This window comes from Salvia hispanica, chromosome 2 (genome assembly GCF_023119035.1).
Source record: "Salvia hispanica cultivar TCC Black 2014 chromosome 2, UniMelb_Shisp_WGS_1.0, whole genome shotgun sequence".
Taxonomy (NCBI): Eukaryota; Viridiplantae; Streptophyta; class Magnoliopsida; order Lamiales; family Lamiaceae; genus Salvia; species Salvia hispanica.
The window spans coordinates 33,126,085-33,146,817 of NC_062966.1; the positions used below are offsets into that span (position 1 = coordinate 33,126,085).

The following is a 20,733-nucleotide window of genomic DNA, read 5'->3' on the forward strand; positions in this document are numbered from 1 at the left end:
AAAGATGCAAAAATCACAATTACATGCGCTAGTATTTTTTTAAAATAATACGATAATTTAGAACGTAAAAGAAAGCGTTTCTAAATTAATGATAAATTACTTAATCATTTTATTTCTTTCCTCTAATTTTAGTTGGAACACGAATAATAAGGAAATTCACGTGAGCATCTACAATTAAAAAAAATCCAAAATCTAAAATAAAAATAAAATATACCGTTAGGCGTTAGCTTAGTAAATATTTTGAGCCACACACTTATAAGTAGAGTAATTAGAGTGCACGGTAAATAATTAAAAATACATGCATGAAATTCCCAGCTAGGCAGCAGCAGCACATGGTCAGCATCACTGTCACTATAAATACGCTGAGCCTGAGGCCCTCTTTTGCCCCTCACCTCACCGTCCTTTTTCAAAACTTGATAAACTAGATACTTCTAAAATATCTCTCATTTTCACTCTCTCTTCAATTTCTCTAAATTATTTCCTCATAAACACCAAACCAGAGACACACTGAGAGAGATAGACGGAGATGGCCGATGAGGGGAAAATTCAGAGCACCAACACTAGTGTTACCGAAGGAGTTACCGGTCCGATTCGGAGAGTGCTCGTCATATCTGCCGGCGCCAGCCACTCCGTCGCTCTGCTCTGTAAATTCTATATTTCCTTGCTACAATTTCTGCCTACACTATGTGTTTCTACGCTTGTCAATGCCTTTGAATCTCAACGAATTTAGGATTTTTTGTTCATTTGGTGTTTTTTGTTGCTTCGATGCTGAAAACTGTAGGTTTTCCAAATTTTACTGTGTGAAAATTGGCGGTGCAGTTTTTTAGGAATTTTTGCATGGACTAGAAAGCTCCACGTCTAGTTTGAAAACATTTCTCCGTAATAATTGAAGAACTTAGTCAACTATTTTTTTGTCGCTTTATTAACAGTAGTAATTTCGATTTCTGTTTGAATCTTTTTTTGTTTTTTTCATATATATCGGCTGTTTGGTAGGACTTGCAAAAAAAAGTGTAGTGCTGTTGACTCAAGTATCGAGTTAATCGTCGGAATTACTTTGCCATTGCAGTTGATTTTGGTTGAGCTTTTCGTGGTAAATCTGACAAGACATTGCAAATAACATTTGGCGATAGAAAATTTGGTTTTAAATACAATGCATGAACATGAAATTTTTTTAAAAATGAATTTACAACCAAATCTGTGTTAAGAATGTTGATACTTATTTTATTTTAGCTGATATCTACTTACAACATGATTCCCTACTTCCTAATGTCGTTAACTTACTCTGTTTCTTCGTATAGTTCGTGTTAAGCAGCAGTCGGTTACGAGCAATTGCATTCGGTTTATGGAAGATATTTTAATCCTATTGTAATGCTCAAATCAGCATTGTTCGTTGATATTTTGTTCGGTTAAATATTGTTGAAATCTTTATTACAACTACAAACTTTTCCCATAATTGAGGGTAGCGTTGAATATGAATCATATTATGCAGCTGGGAATGTTGTTTGCTCTTGGGGAAGGGGAGAAGACGGACAATTAGGCCATGGAGATGCTGAAGATCGCTTCTCTCCTACACAGTTAAGTGTATTGGATGATCAAGAAATAGTTTCTGTTACTTGTGGAGCTGATCATACAACTGCGTATTCCAAATCACAAGTTCAAGTATACAGCTGGGGATGGTGAGTTTCTGGATGGCTGATTGTCATTGTATTATATAGTAGTATTATTTAACCTTGTGATTAAACTTCTGTATCTATAATTCTATATATCCCAAGCAGAGTGTTTTTTTCAACTGTCCTTTATATTAGTACCTCAGTGTTACTCCTTGTTTCCGTGGCCGCCATTTCAGCCTTAGTCCCATTGTTTAGTAATTCATTGGATTTGATGGGCTAATATGTGAGCCAAGTTCTTATGTTTGCTTGGTATTTCAAACATTTTATAGGGGTGATTTTGGGAGGTTAGGCCATGGAAATTCTAGTGACTTGTTTTCTCCTCAACCGATCAAAGCTTTACAAGGCCTGCAGATAAAGCAAATTGCTTGTGGAGACAGCCATTGTTTGGCAGTGACTATGGAAGGCGAAGTACAAAGGTTGGTCATGTTTCTTTTTTTCTCGTAAGTTAGCAAGTAACCTGGCGTAACTTGAAAGGTGCATTGCAAATAGCCAATCAACTCCAGGATAGGTTGTTATGTCTCCTATGCATATCCGGATACATATAGTCTGATTCTGACATTGCCAAGTCGTCTAGAAAGACATGAAGCCCGAGGACTCTCCTGAGATCTTTGATCAGATGGGCATAGGAAGCTCTTGTCTGCTGACATTTGATGTAGACGTGTTGTCCAACTTTGTTAACCTAGTGATGTTTCCCTTGGCTTCCACTTTGGTATTTTTTTGAGATCTCCTATCAAAATATAAAAACAGCCACGGTACTCAGCTGCATATTTATCTTCAAATTCTTGCTCATTGGTAGGTAAAGCAACCACTACAAAAAATATCTTGATATGCCCTCACATGGAACCATGTTCTTCATTTCATTTTCTTACTCTACTAATTTCTTTTCTGATTATGCACAGTATAATTTTTTATTCCGGAAAGTCATTTTTATGAAAATCTGACAATCTTAACTTACATCTGTTCAAATGAAGTTGGGGACGGAATCAAAATGGTCAACTAGGACTTGGTACCACTGAGGATTCTCTTGTACCCCGAAAGATTGAAGCTTTTGAGGTATGTACCATGAAGTTCATCAATAAACATCAATATCCATTTTCTTTCTGCTTGATATTGATAATACTCTATGAATGTTTAGTTTCAAGACAAAAATAATAGGCATGCTCTGCGAATCTGGTAAAACATGTCTGTGTATTCTTCTTTTTTAAAATGCTTTTCCCTGTATTTTACATTGTGCAATCACAAGCCAATAAAAACGATTGCATCGTCTAGTATACTAGAATATACTAACGGTAACTAATGCCATAATATTATTTTACTACCTAAAAACTATATGTGTTTATCTTTATAAGCACTTTGATAATTCATCTTGAGATGTCTATAAGACGCCTGTATGTTTTTGTAGGGGATATTAGTCAAAATGGTAGCCGCTGGTGCTGAACATACAGCTGCTGTAACAGAAGGCGGTGAACTTTACGGTTGGGGCTGGGGTAGATATGGTAATTTAGGTTTAGGTGATCGAGATGACCGCCTACTTCCAGCAAAAGTTGCAACTGTTGAGGTAAGCCCAAATTCATTGCACATCGGAAAATTATCTTGGTAGTCCTGTCTTAAATAGTAATATTCAAAAACAAATGTTCTGTATGCTAAAGATGCACAGTAGTCAATAAATTTAAATGAAAGGCTACCTAAGTAGTCTTAAAGAGTCAGTTTTGGTAGTAATTTAGATGTCTATGTTTCTGTATCACAAATTTCTAACCATAATCTTCATATTTTGTAGTATGATTTTAAGTTAAGTACATTATGTTAAAAAAATTAGGATTATCACAAGTTAAGATTGCAAAAAGCTTGTTTTAGAAGATGATTTTCTTATCAATGTGAATGAGCCACGTGTTTGTAAAATAAAGCCTACTTGGCTGAACGTTATAAGAGAATGTTCAAACACATTACTTTGCTTGCAACCAAACTGCAAACCAATTCACACGAAAATTTTATCACAATGATTCTCAGTGTTGTCCATTTGAGTCTACGAGAGAGAGGATGTTCTAGGGGTTTCATGTGTTATATTCATCATTAATCCCTGGATGTTCATTGTTCCACTGTAATTCCACTAAATCAAAATTAAGAAAGTGTCACAGCTGGAATGAAAATGATGTATGCATTTAGTTTCTTTAACTTTTCGTTGTACCTTTGTACTGTTGATAATCGTTGTTGCAGGGAGAAACAATGGTCCTGGTAGCTTGTGGATGGCGACATACAATATCTATTTCCTCCTCGGGGAGTTTGTTCACATATGGATGGAGCAAATATGGCCAGCTTGGGCATGGGGATTTTGAGGACCATCTAATCCCTCATAAGCTGGAAGCTTTACGTGATCATCATATATCTCAAGTAATTGTTGCTTCTCATCCAGAGATGTCTATCCTATCAATAACTAGAAAACTCGTATCCCCCTAAATCTTTCATTCTTTTACAATAAAACTGAACTATTTTTGGAAGTCTTTTGCAACTCAATTTTTCTGCTTGGATATTTTAATAGATCATTTATACTAATAGAATGTCGTTGTGATTGCTGCAGATTTCAGGTGGTTGGAGACATACAATGGCTGCGACAACTGATGGAAAACTATATGGCTGGGGCTGGAATAAGGTCTATTACAAACTTCTTTCTACATAATTTATCACAATCATGAAATTTGACTAGTCTGTGTGTTTTACCCTTGTGCTTCTCATATTATATGTACACTTTGCCCGTTTTTTAAAGAATTATCATATCATTTGAAGTAGTTTGTATGCTATGCCTCTTATGGTTAGTACAACTGATTTGTATGTCAACTGAATCAGTTTGGACAAGTTGGTGTTGGCAACAATACAGATCATTGCTCACCTGTGCAAGTCAAATTTCCACTTAATCAGGTGCCTTTTTTTTCCCCTCTCTCCTTACTGGTGAACTAACATTAATCAGCAACACTAGTCTAATTTTGCATGGTTCTTTCACCCTTTCATTACAATGATTAGGGGTGGCTCTAGTTTGCAAATTCTCTTTCCTTTTGATTTATTTTTTTCGAATTGGGTTTTTGCATGCAGAAAGTAGTGAATATCTCATGTGGATGGAGGCATACCCTTGCTGTGACAGACAGACAAAATGTCTTCTCATGGGGAAGGGGTACCAATGGCCAGCTAGGGCATGGCGACGCTGTTGACAGGTAGCATTTTACAGACTAACTCCTTTCAAAACAAATTGAACCTTTCGTTCAATTATTCTTCTCTGTCAGTGTCAACCACAAAACTTCAGTGAAGACGTATTTCACATGTATGTCTATGATAAAAAATATGTCAGTGTTTAGACTGTTGATAATCTGAAATGCTGTTGTAGAAATGTTCCGAAGATCATAGAGGCATTAAGCATGGATGGATCAAGCGGACAGCATATAGAGGCCTCCAAAGTTGACGTCTCATCAGGTTCTTCGTTGTGTCTGCCTGCTCTTTTCAATTTTCCAAACTAGTTAACCCAGTAACATATTTTTCTCACACTGTCTCTGGGTTTCCATGGCCAGAAAAAAGTTGGGTGTCCCCGACTCAGAGATATGCAGTCGTTCCAAATGAGAATGTAAGTCGTGCATTTCTGCTACTTCTAAATTCATCGGTAGCAAATATTACTCCTACATTTGTGCAGTTGTGCTTAAGCTGAAACAATGAGCAAATATGAAAAGTACTAATGGTACCGGCTTTTGCGCAGGCTCAGGAACCGTCGATTGGTATGTTAGGCGGCAACAGAAACGACGCGAGTGTCCCTGAGAGCGATGTAAAAAGGATGAGGATTTGAGTGGTTGTGCAACATCTGTGTATGTATTGATGCATTGGTTTCAAGGTTTAAAATTAATACTGTGGTGTCTAAGCTCAACTGTTTGGTCGTGTATTGGTTAAAATCAAAGATAAACATCGCAGTTGGATTCGAATGAGGAAACTAACATTTGCAGCATTGAAATTTCTACCTGTTTATTTTTGCATTTTGAGTACATCTCTTCTTTTTCTAGGGAAATTGACCACTAAGCTTGACTTCTTTTTGCCATTTGCAACTTAAACATAATATTAATAGACTCTATCTTAATTTTTTAACAGTACTTTTTTGTGTTTGCTATCTCAGCTTGAATATTTATTTATGATTATTCGCTCATGAGTCGCTAATTAAATGTGATTTGTGATTTGTTGCCAATACAATGCGTGCACGGTTTGCCTTTGATATCTTATTAAAGTCAATCGTGATTTTTGTGATGGCTATTTTTCTTCTTTCATTTTATGTTTTCTAGTTAGGCTTGATTTAAAAAGAGGTAGAGACAAATTAAAGAATGATACTGACCCAATTTCTGATTAACCTGTTGAAAATGAAGAATCTTGATGATAATAATAATGTTTTCTAAGAGAGTACTTACAAATTAAAGTTTTGTCTCTCAAGAAGATTATGATTAAATTGTATAAGCAAAATCCAATAATGTTGATATCACAAAAGATGAATTTTCCTACAAACCCTTAGTTTCAGTATAATATTTGTGTTATTTTGTTTCATAGTATACTATCACGGTTTAAATGACTCAGAATATCATGATTTCTATTTGTATTCAAATACTAATAACAAAAATATTTGAATAGTTCGAATAGATAATTTCTCAAAATTTATCATATTTCATAGTACTGTTACTTAATCTCAAGGGCGGAGCCAGGAACATAAATGGAAGGGGTTAATATTACATACTGGAAAATTTGAGAATTCAAGATGGGGCAAATATATAGAGAAATTTAGAACAGAAAATAATATACTAGTAGTACTAGTATAAGTACTTCAATATATTTGTGGAGGGGCATTTGCGTAATATATTGGCTTTGTCCCTGCTTAGTTCCTCGTCTTAAATTACTTAAGTCGTATTTTATTTTAAATTATCCCAAATTTATGAGTCATTTAATTCTATGACAAAAAAAATAAAACATTTAATCATTTACTCTTTTCTACTCCCTCCGTCCGTGAAATATAGTCCACTTTACTTTTTTCTATTTTTAGTACTCCTAATAGACTTCACTTTCCACTAACTCATTACCCTCACATTCTATTATAAAACTAATACGTATATAAATGTGAGATCTACATTCCATCACTTTTTCCACTCACTTTTTTTCACATTTCTTAAAATTCGTGCCGAGTCAAACATGAATAACATTTTACGGTCAGAGGGAGTATGTTATACTTACTCTTTACTTATTTTATTTGCTCTTTTATTTTACTTTATATTAAGATTTATTCCGTAAAAATAACTTTCTTAAATGAAGTACTATTTGATTACCATTAAATAGTTGGGTGTGGCTTGTGAAAGAGAGGAGAGGATGGATGACTTAAAGTTTGAAATGTTAGTTTTAAAAATTTATAAAAGTTCACTTTTTTTAAAAGAATCTCCCACTATACATAAATGATATAAATATTTGCATTTTTCTAATGTAAAATTGTCAATTACTCCCTAATCCCTATTCAACAATGACATATACTCCTCTTTTATATAGATGGAGATATTTAATTATATTTTCTTTTTATGTTCTTTTTTTAGGTCGTTCGTGATATGTATAAAGGCGCGTGTACGTTTGCCCCGCATGTTGGGTCAAAGTAAAAGTCAATGACGACTATCATGGGACCCACCACTTTTATTTTTGTGCAATTATTAATACATGTATGATGTGACCATAATCGTTCTAGATGCAGATTTTAAATCATTTATGTCTCGGGATTTTATTTTGAAGAAAGTGAGATGTACTATATAGGTAATTAGTAATCCTCCTCCCTTCGTCCCACACAAAATGTCACACTTTCCTTTTTAGTTTGTCTCATAAAAGATGTCATATTTCCATTTCTGAAAAAAATTCTCTCTCACATTAATATAAAAATTATATTTTCTCTCTCCATCTAACACACAAAATAAAACTTTCTAAAATTTCGTGTCATCCCACAAGTGTGACATCTTGTGTGAGACGGAGATTATTATCTTGAGCTAAAGAATTTGAGTTGGTTTTCGGAATCAACGTCGTATGTATTCCGTCACTATGAGTCAAGTATTTAACAGCAGTAATTCTCTACAGTTCCATCATGTAGCCCTTATTTTGGATATATAAAGTTTAAGTTTATTTATGTAAGAAATTTACGTAATAATGTTGGAAAGAGGAGAATATATGTGATTTAAGAAAATAATCAAGATTACAATCAGAGTACTTTATTGAGATAGAAAGAAATCAATTTAAATTAATCAAAGATAATCGAATCATAAATAATTATTTACTTTCCTTCTTAATGCATAATTGATCCCTAAAAGATTTTATTGAGATAGAAAGAAATCAATATAAATTAATCAAAGATAATCGAATCATAAATAATTATTTACTTTCCTTCTTAATGCATAATTGATCCTATATAAGAGTTGGATGCATTAGAGTTGATTAATCAAGAGAAAATACAATGTAGTTATTATGATACATTATTGACAAATTTGAGTCAATAATGAAAAGTGAAATGCTCCTCAAAACTGCCTACCGAAAACTAAGAAGCTCCTTGATATGAGCCTAGACTATCAACGGATTTGCAGAAGTTCCTTGATAAGAGCCTAAACTATTAACGGATTTGCAGAAGTTGCTTCATAGAGCCTAAACAAACTATCAATTGAATTGCAGAATTTCCTTGAAATTAGCCTAAACTTTCAAGAAAGAATGAAGAAGCTCCATGATACGAGTATAAACTATCAATGAAAATTGAAGAACTTCTGAATATGAGTATAAACTATTTATCAAACTGAAGATCATTGTGAGTTGGATATCGAAAGAATTGATATTCAACTTGAGAGGGAGAATGTTGAAATGAAGACAATATGTGTGATTGAAGGAAATAATCAAAGCTACAATTAGAGTCTTGTTCGAGCGAGCAAGCAAGAAAGAGAGAAATCATTTTGATCCATCAAAGAAGATCGTGTCATAAATAGATTGTTTAATTTTCTCTTGTTAATGTAATGTGTTGGATGTATTAGAATTGATTAACAAGAATATAATCATCTTTATGGTTCTTCCAATTTTTTAGTATTTTCTATATTTGCCTTTTATTTTCTGTTTTCTTATTATATTTAATTAAATCAAATTTGGTCAAGTTTATTCGTCCCCTCTTTTTTGTTGAACAAAAAATTACATTCTGAAGAAAAAAGAGAATAAAGAAATTATGCGCTCACTAATGATAACTAATTTAAGCTTAGTTTTATTCAAACCACCTAAGATAATAAGTTAATAATAATCTAAATATTCGGAATAGATTATGCTCAGCTCTCGCTAGTATTTGAAGCTCAAATTTTCAAAAAGGCTCGACTTATTAAGGATATCCCCTATTTATACGAATTTCAATATATCTTGAGGGATTGTTAACTAGCTTAAAAATAAGATTTAATACTACAAAAATTACTTCAACTTTAAATCCTCTATGTTTAAAAGTTAAAACTATAAAGATCAAATCACTAATTTCGACTCGGATGGACATTTTTAATTATCATTGGAGCCATTCTTTTTTGCTTTTCTCTTTCTTGCAAAATTATCAAAATGGATATTGATACTAAAGGTGAATTGTGGTGCACAAATCCCTCCAATCAAATTGAAGCACTAAAAATGATTTTCTAAAAATTTACCAATTAAGTTAATGTCAAACCTTCTCGAACAATTTCGTCTGTGCCTTGTAAATTATAGTACTAGTACTTACTAATTATGATTATAATTATAATATAGCAAAACATTGTCAAATTAAAAAGATTTAGTGACTACTCACTAATCATTAATTTTGAATGGTTTTAGACCCTAATTTCACGTAGTGGGGCACAATTATGTAGATGCATCTCAATTCATATAATCTTTGTTGAAATTAGAACAATGTGGGTTGTTGAGTCGAATGTCAACCGACTAAAAATCTATTCACATGTAACCATAAAACAACTGTGTGTGATAATTGTACATAAAACTAAATTAATATAATTAGATTTTTAAGTTTTTTATATTTAAAATTGAATCATATGTACTAATTAATTTAGAATGACTTAATATACCTAACTATATTTTTGTGCAATAATTTTAAAAAACAACTTTTGCAAGTTGAATATACACAAATGAAAATAACTTTTTATTCTGTCTATTATCGTAGATGATCAACAAATGGCATTTCTTAATACTATAATACCAACAATTTTTAAAAAAAATAATACTATAATTAATAAGATCGATGTAATTTGAATTAAAATCTATAGGAAACTAATACTCCATCCGTTCCTTTATAGTCAAATCGCTTTTTCATTTTGAAAAGTTCCTTTGTGTTATTTCCATTTAAAAGAAAATGTATAATTTTTAAGAAAAAATAAAACGTTTCACTTTTAATAAGACATAAAAATAATTAAATTTCATGTCATTCTCAAAATGTTTTTAGAGTAACCATAATAGGAGGACATTGCGGTTGCCGACTCCGCGGCTGCGCCGCGCCTCCCTATTGTGGAGGACACTTGAAAAACGGCGGGGGCGGGGGACAAGAGGCCGACGACTAGTTGGCCTGGACGCGGCGGGTGTGGAGAGCCGCAGGGCGCCGCCGAAATTCAATTTTCATGGTTTTTTTTTTTAAATTTTTCGTTTGCTGAAGTGTGTGTTGGTGCGTGAGAGAAAAAGAGAGAGATGGGAGTATGGTGAGGAAATTGCAGTGTTTTCTCTCTCTAAAAATTGGGGGTGCAGCAGCTTCTATTTTGAGGGAAATGTTTTTATTTTCATTTCGTCCCAATTGTTTTTTTACTGTATTTATTGTTTTGGTTTTTATAATTATTTTCAGTCTGATAATTTTAATTTTAATTAAAATAAAATATACAATCAATTGATAAAACAAAAAAAAATTGGCCTGGGAGTGTCTACCCGTGGACACTTTTTTTTTTTTTTTTTACCATGGACAAATAAAAGTGGCTTGTCTACCAATGTATCCTCCCTATTATGGATATTCTTAAGTAAATGAAGGAGTACTTTATTGCTCGGGCCTAAACGACCTTATCTTAGAGATGCCCAAGGTTTTTGGTTCAGACAGTTAACCACCGAAGCGTGAGATTTAAATCAAACCGACACCGTCACTTTTGGAACCATAGTTCGGTTCAGGTAACTAAAAAATATTCCGAAACCGAAACCCAGAACCGCGGGGATATCTATCTTATCTCCTACTACTAGTAATAAGACCAAATAGAGAGAAATGGCTAGACAAAATAGCTTATCGAGGCATTTCCCTCCAATCAAAGGGACCCTACTGAAAAGAAGCAATCCGTACGCGCACTCACGCAGTGTAGTGCAGTGCAATAATAATAGTAGTAAAATACTTATGTTAAAAAGGTGGAATTGAAGAAACTGGTCTTACTTCTCTTCCATATACCACCCCAAAGGAAACAAAAACAATAACAAAAAGAAGAAGAAGAAAAGAAGGATACTCCAATGGAACCCGAAACTTCGCAGTAAGTCGATCAAAAATTCGAGAAGCCAGAATTTTCCACTCCACACACAATTTGACTTTGAATTATCTACTCGATTAATCAATGATTTCTTCTTATTATTTCCAGATTCGAGTCGAGCGAGATGCTGGCGACCTATCTGGCCTCCACGCCTCTGCTCGAGGACTCCTGGCGCCTCTGCAGCCGCGCCAACGCCGACGCGCCGCAGAGCTTCCTCGTCCACTGCGCCGGCAAGGTCGGCTACCTGGCCTTTTCCGGCGTGCAGGGGGTGGATTGCACGGAGGAATCGTGCAGGAAGCTGGTGGAGGTCGAGGTTTACGCTAAGGGACTGTTTGGTGGATTCTGTGCCCGCGGAGATGCCGATCGGGAGCCGATTATGGTGCATGGTGGCCTTCTGCAGCTCTTCATCATGTTTTTGAACACTCAGAATTTCCTGAGCAAGGTAGGTTTTCAGTTTTCTCTTTCTCAATTCATGCTTTTTGTTTTGGGCAAATTGATTTTCCAGTGCAATTTGGTGAGATTCTGATTAAAGGTTGGGAAATTTGAGAATTTCCGTATTGTTCTGTTTTGATTTGTGGATTGGATTTCACTCCATTTCAACTTGAAAATGCGATATGCTAACTGATTTTGATTTTTTACTGCAAAATTGTGATTGTTTGCTACAGTTTCTTTTTCATCTCATTTAAAATTCCTTATTTTTCTGACTATCATAAGCATGAAATTCGATCATAAAGATTGATCACAAAAACTTATCCCAGGAAAGAGGGTAGTAAATGTAAAACGCCGTCGTTTGTCAAGTTTGTCAAAGTAATAAGAAAGATCTTTTTCAACTTTTCACTTTACCTTACTCCGCTTCACACGTTTTCTGTTAAACTCTTGTTTTATTGTTTTCTATTTTACTTAGCTTCTGTTCCATTTTCAATTTCGTCATATTTATAACTATATTCTTTATGATAGTTATTTCAAATAGAGAAAGGTGTAATTATATACTATCTATGTGTCTTGACCTAAACCTTTATTGATTATTCTGTAGTATATTGCACACATAGATATAAGCACACTAAAATATTAATCACACATTTATCATACTTTTGCGATGTATTCAATGAATCTGTCCCATCAGTGTCCCTAGCTAGTAGTATGAACCTTCATTAAATATTTTCTTTTCAGTAGAACTTGCTCAATTTGTGAAATTATTTGTTTTCGAAATGAGTTTTTGATATTTTGCTGAATTAAGTTTTATTTAATGATATGTTTTTTAGTGTAGTATACAATCAAGCAACGGCAACCTTACAATGGTGATAATATATTATATAGATGTCATGCATTACATATGCTATGTGTGTCAGCAGCCTCAAAAGTAGGTTGTTTTTTCTTTATTTCTAAAATTCATGTGATTGGGATCACTTCGAAAGCTTTGTCTGGCGTAATGAATTTGATATGCAGATGGCCCACCAAGAATGATGTGGTTGAAATAGGAATGAAACTCGATGGCTAAGGGGTACTCTATTATCAAGATTAGTTATTTTATTAAGAAAATGAAACAACTAAAAAAGTCTTGAATGTCTTTTTCACAAGCACATATATTTATGAACAGGATCAAGACATGTGTGAACACAATTGTTGAATTCATACTTCACATCATGCACATGGAGTCATGGACCCCAAAACATACTAAAGCCTTTTTCTATATTAAATCTCTTATTATGGTTATGATAATGGTTGAAGGGTCTTGATTTATTTCATCAATTTTGAGCAATTCTACCAAAGTAGATTATGGAAATTGGAAAAACTATGTCTTATTGCATGGATACTGACTCTAGAATCAAGAACCTCAGTTTAATATCTGACATATAAAAGTAACTACTTTTACAAACGATTAAAAAATATATCACGAATCAACCCAGATTATAATTAAATTAATACTGCTCAGTTTTATTTTTCACTTACATGGAATCAATCTTGATCGCAATAAGTATGTTTTTATTTACTTCTGATTTTATTTGTTACGATGCAGATTGATGAACTACTACTGAAAGGATGCAAATCAATTGTTTGCACTGGTCATTCACTAGGAGGAGCCCTTGCATCCCTTTCAGCCCTTTGGCTCCTCTCCACTGTTCAGACAAACTCACCTTCCATTCAAGTGTTGTGCATCACATTTGGTTCACCGATGCTTGGAAACGAATCATTCTCCCAGGCAATCCTCCAAGAGCGATGGTGTGGCAACTTCTGCCACGTTGTGGGGCAGCATGACATTGTACCACGAATGCTCTTTGCTCCAGCAACTCCGATCATGAAGGAGCTAGTCATCCTCTTCCATTTCTGGCAGTTATCAATGGCTTCGCCGTGTCTTGGGCAGCTTGCATCCCAGTTGTCCTATGAGGACGTAGTTGAGGTGTTCAGGTTGGTGCTGACTTGTGCTGAGAAGAGATGTGGAGAAGCCAAAGACCAAGAAGGAAGCGTGTTCTGGCCGTTTGGAGGCTACTTGTTCTGTACTGATAACGGCGCGGTTTGCTTGGATAACAGAGTAGCTATTGTCAAGTTGCTATACTTGACGATGTCGAAGGGCTCTGCTGTGTCCTATATAGAGGATCATCTCAAGTACGAGAGCTACGTTGGACGAATTTGTCTGCACTATCTACGGAGAAGGAGCTTGACAGATGTCTCATTTTCTGAGTCGAGCAGTGAAGCTGGGATTGCATTTGCGTTGCGTTCATCAGGGATTGAGTTTCAGGTGATCATATCTTGATCATATAAAAAATTATTTAAAAACCTATTTAATGTCTGCTTAAAAGTTTCTCTGTTTAATTCTTACAGGAAGCGATCTATGGTACTGCCAAGAACTGCCTAGCTATGGCGCGACATATTGGATGCAGGCGCAACATCAACAATGCTAAGATGGCTGTTTTATTGGCCAAAGTCAATCCTCTGAGGGCTCAGATAGAGTGGTACAAGAATTTTTGTGACCAGTCTGATGATCAGATGGGTTATTACGACGCTTTTAAGAACAGAAACACAAGGAGAGGGTCGAAAGTGAACATGAACCGTCTTAAGCTTGAAATTTTTTGGGAAGATGTGATCAATCAGTTGGAGACGAATCAACTCACTCATGATTTTCACAAGCTGTTAAAGTATGTCAACGCGGCTCATACCTATACACTCCTTGTTGAACCTCTGGATATTGCCGAGTATTACAGAACATGTATGCACAAGAGCAAAGGCCACTACATTGAGCACGGCAGGAAGAAGAGATTCAAGATTTTCGACAAGTGGTGGAGGGACAGAAAAGTTGGAGATGAGGAAAGCAACCCGAGAAGTAGGTTCGCTAAACTGACTCAAGACTCGTGCTTCTGGGCCCGGGTAGAGGAAGCAAGAGAGTGCGTGCTCCACCTCACCGGTGAGAGGGATTCAGGGAGGCAGTCGGTTTCGTTGGACAAGATTGTGAAGTTCGAACAATATGCACAAGACATGATTGCAAGGAAGGAGGTGTCTGTAGATGTCTTTGCAAAGAACTCAAGCTACAGCATGTTTAAAGAGGAATGGGAAGAGCTGAAATCTCAGCTGCAACTGCTGCCTCCTCGGTTTCCTGTTTCTCAAGAATCAACGGTGCAGGATATGTGCATCGAAACTGAGAATACTTATATTGTGAGGTTCTCATGATGGGAGATCTGTCTATCTTCTATTAGTCAAGAAACCTGCAGCATTCTCTTCTAGTCTATCTGTGTTGCTGTGTGTGACTACTGTTTAAGGCATATACATTCCCTTTATAGTTAGGGCCATAGATCTCTATCATTATAATCTCTTCAACTTGAGTTGAATATGGAGTAACACAGGTGTATCTATCTAGTCTAGTTGAGAAAAATAAAATTCAATAAATTTGTGTATATAGTTTTCTGGAAGTAAAACCATGCCACCTTGTGTCAAACCTTTCTATAGGTCATGTTTCTGTTTTTGCAAATAGGCAAAAACCCTGAAAACTGCATCATGCTTACATAGTTTCTTAAATGTACAAGCTGAAGGATGGCATGAAATCCGATACTCGTTTATGACGAAGGAACGACATCAAATGAATGCAGAACTTGTTCGAGTACGTTTCTTGTATCCGTATCCAAAGGGCTTTCTGCACTATCAGAGTGAGTGATATTCAAAAGGTAGAGTCGCTTAGATGCTACCACTGCAGCAGAAAAGACCCTCTTCATGCCCCCTCTGGTGCTATCCAACTTATATTCAAACTCATACACTTGAGCCCCACCTTCGCCCGATCTCTCCGACACAGAAATCACTTCAGCTTCCTTAGTACTTTCCTACACAACATAGTCAGTATGTCCAGTTATAATGACTTCAAGCAAAATTGGAGTTTAAACCATCTATCTTCAGTCATACCAAGAAGTAAGCAAGCTCCATGAATAAGAAAAACCAAAGAGTTGAAAAGAACGGAGCAGATCTAGTAGAAGACCGGTAGCAGTATATGTGTTCAAATCGAGCTAAATCGCCAATTTCAGGAACTTAAGACCATTATATACAGAGTTGAAGTTTCACTAAACACATTTTTACCAACTTCTGCATTTGAAGAATGGAGTTGTAAGTACTCCAAAGCAATAGTACTTCACAAGAAACTTCCCTCATTTCATACTTGAACTAAACCCTCTGCAAATTCGCAACTCATACTCATCACAAAGTCCAATTTCTCAGCAGGGCTATGCATTTCATAAAGCAGAATCAATAGTTGAAGAACTGTGCAGCAAATATGAGAGTATCTTATAAACCAACCACAAAACCTACCATCAACCACTCCTAAAATCATAAGATGCTTCTTTTTCCAGTTGTATTTTTTGGATGAATCAATGAAGTTTAAAGCTTTCTTTATGTCATTCCATGGAATTAGCACCACATTCTGGTTCATTACCACATCTACTGACATCAAAGAACTGCACAAATATGATAACCAACAACCAAAAAACAAGTCAAATATAGGCAAACCTTTCTCCTCTCAGCCTGGATAAGCTTATCCACCACAAACTGAGGAGTCCCGAATTCACCAAGACTAGAAATTCGAGTTGGAGCCACCACCACACCTACATTGTTAGCCTTCTTGCTTGCATTCTCAAACAAAACAGTTGCCCCTGCTTTATCAACCTTATCATGTCCAATTCCACAATGTTAACAAAAAATGCTAATGAAATGGAAGAAAACTCCTAAAAATTAGAACTTTCTGAAAGTGCAAACCTTGACATAGGAAGAGGGTACAAGGAGAGTGAAGCCCTCTTTGGGATCAGTGTATCTGTAGAGCTCCAACGCGGGCTCAGCCATGGCTTCAGACATGGACAACAATCTTGAAACCCCAAATCCTAGAAATGAGATGGAAATCACTCTCCGCCCTACAGTAGATGGCAGACATTCCCTCCATTTAACATTGCTAGAACAAGAGATTGAGAGAGGAGGAAGATGTGGAGTTTGTTTTCTTGATGAGGAAAGGTTTGGAAGGAGGAGGGAAAGGGAATAATGGTGATTTGAAGAGGGAATACAAACGCCATGGAAATCCATTTGCTTCTGCAAATAAATGGAAAGAAGATGGAATTTTAATGGATGCTGCTGATTCTTGTAAGCTCAGCGCCATCACGAGAAGGCAAAAAACAAGAATCGGTTTTAAATTTTGATATAAGTATTTCATAAGCATGTATATCCAAAATTTTTATTAAGATATTTTTAATGTTACAAATTTATTAAGATAAGTTTTCGGTAAAATTATTTTACAAGATTAATTAATAATTATATTTATAAAATTTCAGCCCAATTGTCTATATTAGGCCCAATAAAAGTAGAAGAGCTCGCAATATTTCATTCTAGAGCTCAATTGATCTGATTCAAAAATATACCAGAAATAAAGCAAGTCGGTATTTATTCAGTTGTGTAATTTTTGTTATCATTATTGATATGGGGTCCACCTTAACTTACTTGACTGTTGTAATTTATTGTACAGTACTCCCCTTTGTCCCCCGTTAGGAATCACACTTCCGTTTCTGCACTCATTTTATAAAAATGATAATAAATAGTTAAAGTGAAGAAATAGTAAAATAAGAGAGAATAATATAGAGAAAAGTCTTGTTTATTTTATTCTTTCTCTGACTTTATCATTTCTCCACTTTAATTATTTATTATCATTTTTATAAAACGAGTGCAGAAACGGAAGTGTGACTCCTAATAGGGGACGGAGGGAGTATCACATTAATTAAAACGTTTCTTTTTAGTACGGAATTTAAGAAAGTTGTGTTTAGTGAGTTAAATAAAGTAAAATAACGAATAAGAGAAAATAAAGTAAGAGAGAAGAGAAAGATTAAAGTATAAGATGTAATAAAAAAAGAAATGACTCAAGTAACTTGAGACAGTCTAAAATGGAATACGACTCAAGTAACTTGAGACGAAGGGAGTATTACTGCTAACAAAGATGGGTTTTACACGATTAAATAAACAAAATAGTGCGTGCATTATCAGATTATTTTTATTGGACAAATTGAGAATTATCTAAAAAAGTCACACCATAAATTAAATTCTTCATAAGTTACAAGTCAAAACAAATCTAGACATTTTATAGAAATATTCCAAAGCATCTTAGCATCAATTGAGAAATTATCATTTCACCCCTACTTATCGACAACCACAAATATCTCGATCTTGACTCAAGTTTTGTCAGCTATTATATGAAATAAAGCTTAACATGATTATATGGAATTTTCCAAGCATGATCGTGAAAGATAGACCAATCATTAATGTAATTTAGCCCTAATGTGTGAGTTATATGAGTTAGACATGTAAGCTTAAATTCATTGATCGAATGCTAACTATTGACATTATTTGACCGTGGCAATAAATTGATTAAGATTGAAATCGAATCCCAATGCCTAATCCTAGTCTTTGTCGAACAAGATCAATTAATGGAGACTAAATTTGAATTTCATTGATTGGCTTGATCTTCATATAACTTAGAAAGTTAGAATGCATAGGCGTTTTTCTTGATGTAATGATCGATATATTTCATTTATCTGAATTATAAAGTGTTGTTTGAGTATGGACTATGGGCTTGATGAGAAAACTCTAGTTTTTTTTTTTTTTTTTTTAAAAAAAAAAAAAGAGATCAAACATTGATTGGTTATTTAGGTTGGATAGATATGAAGATGATGCAGTAAGAGATCGATACCCAAGTTTAATTACTACTACTACTTTAAATGTTTGTCATGTTTCCAAGTTGGGCTTAGTAAGTATAGATGGTATAAATAAGTTTTATTTGAGAATTTTCTCATAACTAATTGTTATATTAATAGTACATATCTAAATCTTGATTTGTTGGCCGTATATTCATTCAATCACAAATCATAATATGGGTGAACGTTAGAAGATCTTAACTTAAGTTTGTTGATTAATTTCTTAAAAAAGTTAGTTTAAAAAGAAAATAATATGTTTTCACTTATTTAGTATACTATTAGATCTTTGTATAAGCTCACTAGAACTTTTGAGGTCTAAATAGATATTTATTGCTAGGATTATCGATGGTACGTTAATGCATAATTGGTAATGTAAGAAAGAATAATTGGTAAAGTAAAAGAGATCAGTGTGATCCGTGTGCCCGGGATTCCTAGCATGGATTGTGACCCATGTGCCCGGGATTGCACATAATGGTTTAGAAACTATTGTGGCTCCTCAACACGCAGGAGCCACAATAGTATCCACCGATAAAAGCGCAGATTATTTCATTTGAGAAATAGCAAGAGACAAAAGTTATGTCCCCTGTTAAAAAATTAAGTATATTTGTTACTATTACGTGCGTATAAAGTTATGGGATTTACAAAACGAAGTTTCGAGGAAATTAGCTTAATATGGTTTAATGACTAGAAAGTTTGAGAGCAGTCTCTCAAAGTTGGACCACTTTTCAACTATGAAATCGACTCTTTTCATCTACCTTCACTCAATCTATAATTTTACTTTTCTTAATTATATCAGTCAAACGTGAAATTGTCACCTAATCACACTTTTAATTATGGAGTAATAAATTAATTAGTATTGTTTGCTCTTTTCAATTAAGATTACATAGACGAGCTTTATAAGTTCCCCCTCAAATTTCAAGTTCCATCTAAAATTTACTGACAATGAAAAAAGTCACAATCTTCGATTCGAATAATGGGTCTAAATATGGCTAAATTATCTACATTCATATTTACTTTGTCATACTGATATTATGCTTGTTACTTGAACAAACTAATGAACCATCTTACCAATAAAATTCATATATGTATGCAGTTCAACTTTTGAAATAATATGGATTCTAGTAGTGCACAATTAATAAAGTAAGAAAAAAAAATAAAAAAAAGAGATTTATCCAATTTCTATATGCACATTTGATATTCCTAGTTAGGACATTTATTAAGAAATAGAAAGTTCGAATTTAAAATTCGAAAAAGAATCTTGAACAATCCTTATAAAAATACTTGGTGATCGGTCCAACGATTTGACACCAAAATGCAACACAAAATCAGCGATAGAATCATTAAAGTAATTCACATTCATCTCACTTAGTCCATTCTGAAACCATCTCGATTACTTCACTAATCACATATAATTAAATAATAAGGTATGGACAAATGAAATTGATCTCATTTGAAAGTGGCGAAGAAAAAGTGCTTGATCAAAATTAATTAAATTAAAATGACATAGATAGATACAAGATTCTGCCATAATGGGATCCACATGTATTAGGGGTTAATTGCTTCAATCTAGACATGCTGGCTACAAAACAAAATAATTAGGATTTAGAATATTAGATAAATCAATTAAAAGGGAGAAAGTGACACATATAGATTTATATGTGAATTTCAACGGTGAGAGAGTAGTGGTATTTGGGGATGAAGTCTCGTGGTAGCTTCGTGGTTTTGAATAGAAATAGAATTACATCGTTATCTTTGTTAAGGTCATGCAGCACGTCATCCAAACATATTTATTATCAATTTTTGGTGTGTTGAATTTTATTTTTCTTGCGATGAAAACAATGAATCTTGATTCATTTTGAGACAATTGGGCCCCATTTTGACTCTTTTGTCTTTAATTTCCTCTCCTTTTTGCATAGTTTGTTGTAGGATTGGAGTGGGTTATATATAGTAGATTTACATTTTTAACAATTGTCAAAATGTGGTTTTTATCATGTTTGACTAACAATTTGAATAGGTGGTATGGGGAGGTTTGATTTGAAAGTGTATGAAGTTTTATTAGTTATGTAAATTAAATGTAAAAGAGTATGACCATTGACTTTCTACATAGTAGGCCGGAGTGGTTAGCATCGGAATTTATAAGAAAATGAAAAATAATTGAATTAATGTGAATGAATAAGTTTTTTTTTTTTTTTTTTTTTTGAATTAATAAGTGTAATTAAGTTTTTTTTTTTTTTTTTTTTTTGAATAAGTAAGTGTAATTAAGTTTTTTTTTTTTTTTTTTTTTTGAATAAGTAAGTGTAATTAAGTTTTTTTTTTTTTTTTTTTTTTGAATAA

General features: G+C 34.2%; 3 protein-coding genes across 3 annotated transcripts; 2 read left to right on the plus strand and 1 right to left on the minus strand.

Annotated features, from left to right (window-relative positions):
• Positions 1-388: 388 nt before the first annotated feature.
• Positions 389-5,649, plus strand: LOC125207257 (ultraviolet-B receptor UVR8). Its single transcript, XM_048106524.1, has 12 exons — positions 389-644; positions 1,490-1,676; positions 1,940-2,086; positions 2,642-2,723; positions 3,073-3,228; positions 3,885-4,058; positions 4,246-4,317; positions 4,512-4,583; positions 4,755-4,873; positions 5,044-5,129; positions 5,225-5,277; positions 5,407-5,649. Exons 1-12 carry the CDS (start codon positions 527-529, stop codon positions 5,491-5,493), a joined length of 1,353 nt encoding a protein of 450 aa, XP_047962481.1. The 5' UTR covers positions 389-526; the 3' UTR covers positions 5,494-5,649.
• Positions 5,650-11,063: 5,414 nt separating this feature from the next.
• Positions 11,064-15,084, plus strand: LOC125204809 (lipase-like PAD4). The gene is made up of 4 exons (XM_048103545.1): positions 11,064-11,200; positions 11,306-11,639; positions 13,215-13,934; positions 14,018-15,084. Exons 1-4 carry the CDS (start codon positions 11,181-11,183, stop codon positions 14,858-14,860), a joined length of 1,917 nt encoding a protein of 638 aa, XP_047959502.1. The 5' UTR covers positions 11,064-11,180; the 3' UTR covers positions 14,861-15,084.
• On the minus strand, positions 15,065-16,827 carry LOC125204810 (psbP domain-containing protein 2, chloroplastic). The gene is made up of 3 exons (XM_048103546.1): positions 16,427-16,827; positions 16,181-16,336; positions 15,065-15,504 (listed from the first exon to the last, which is right to left on the minus strand). The coding sequence occupies exons 1-3, from the start codon at positions 16,742-16,744 to the stop codon at positions 15,244-15,246; spliced, it is 735 nt and encodes a 244-aa protein (XP_047959503.1). The 5' UTR covers positions 16,745-16,827; the 3' UTR covers positions 15,065-15,243.
• Between the last annotated feature and the right edge of the window lie 3,906 nt (positions 16,828-20,733).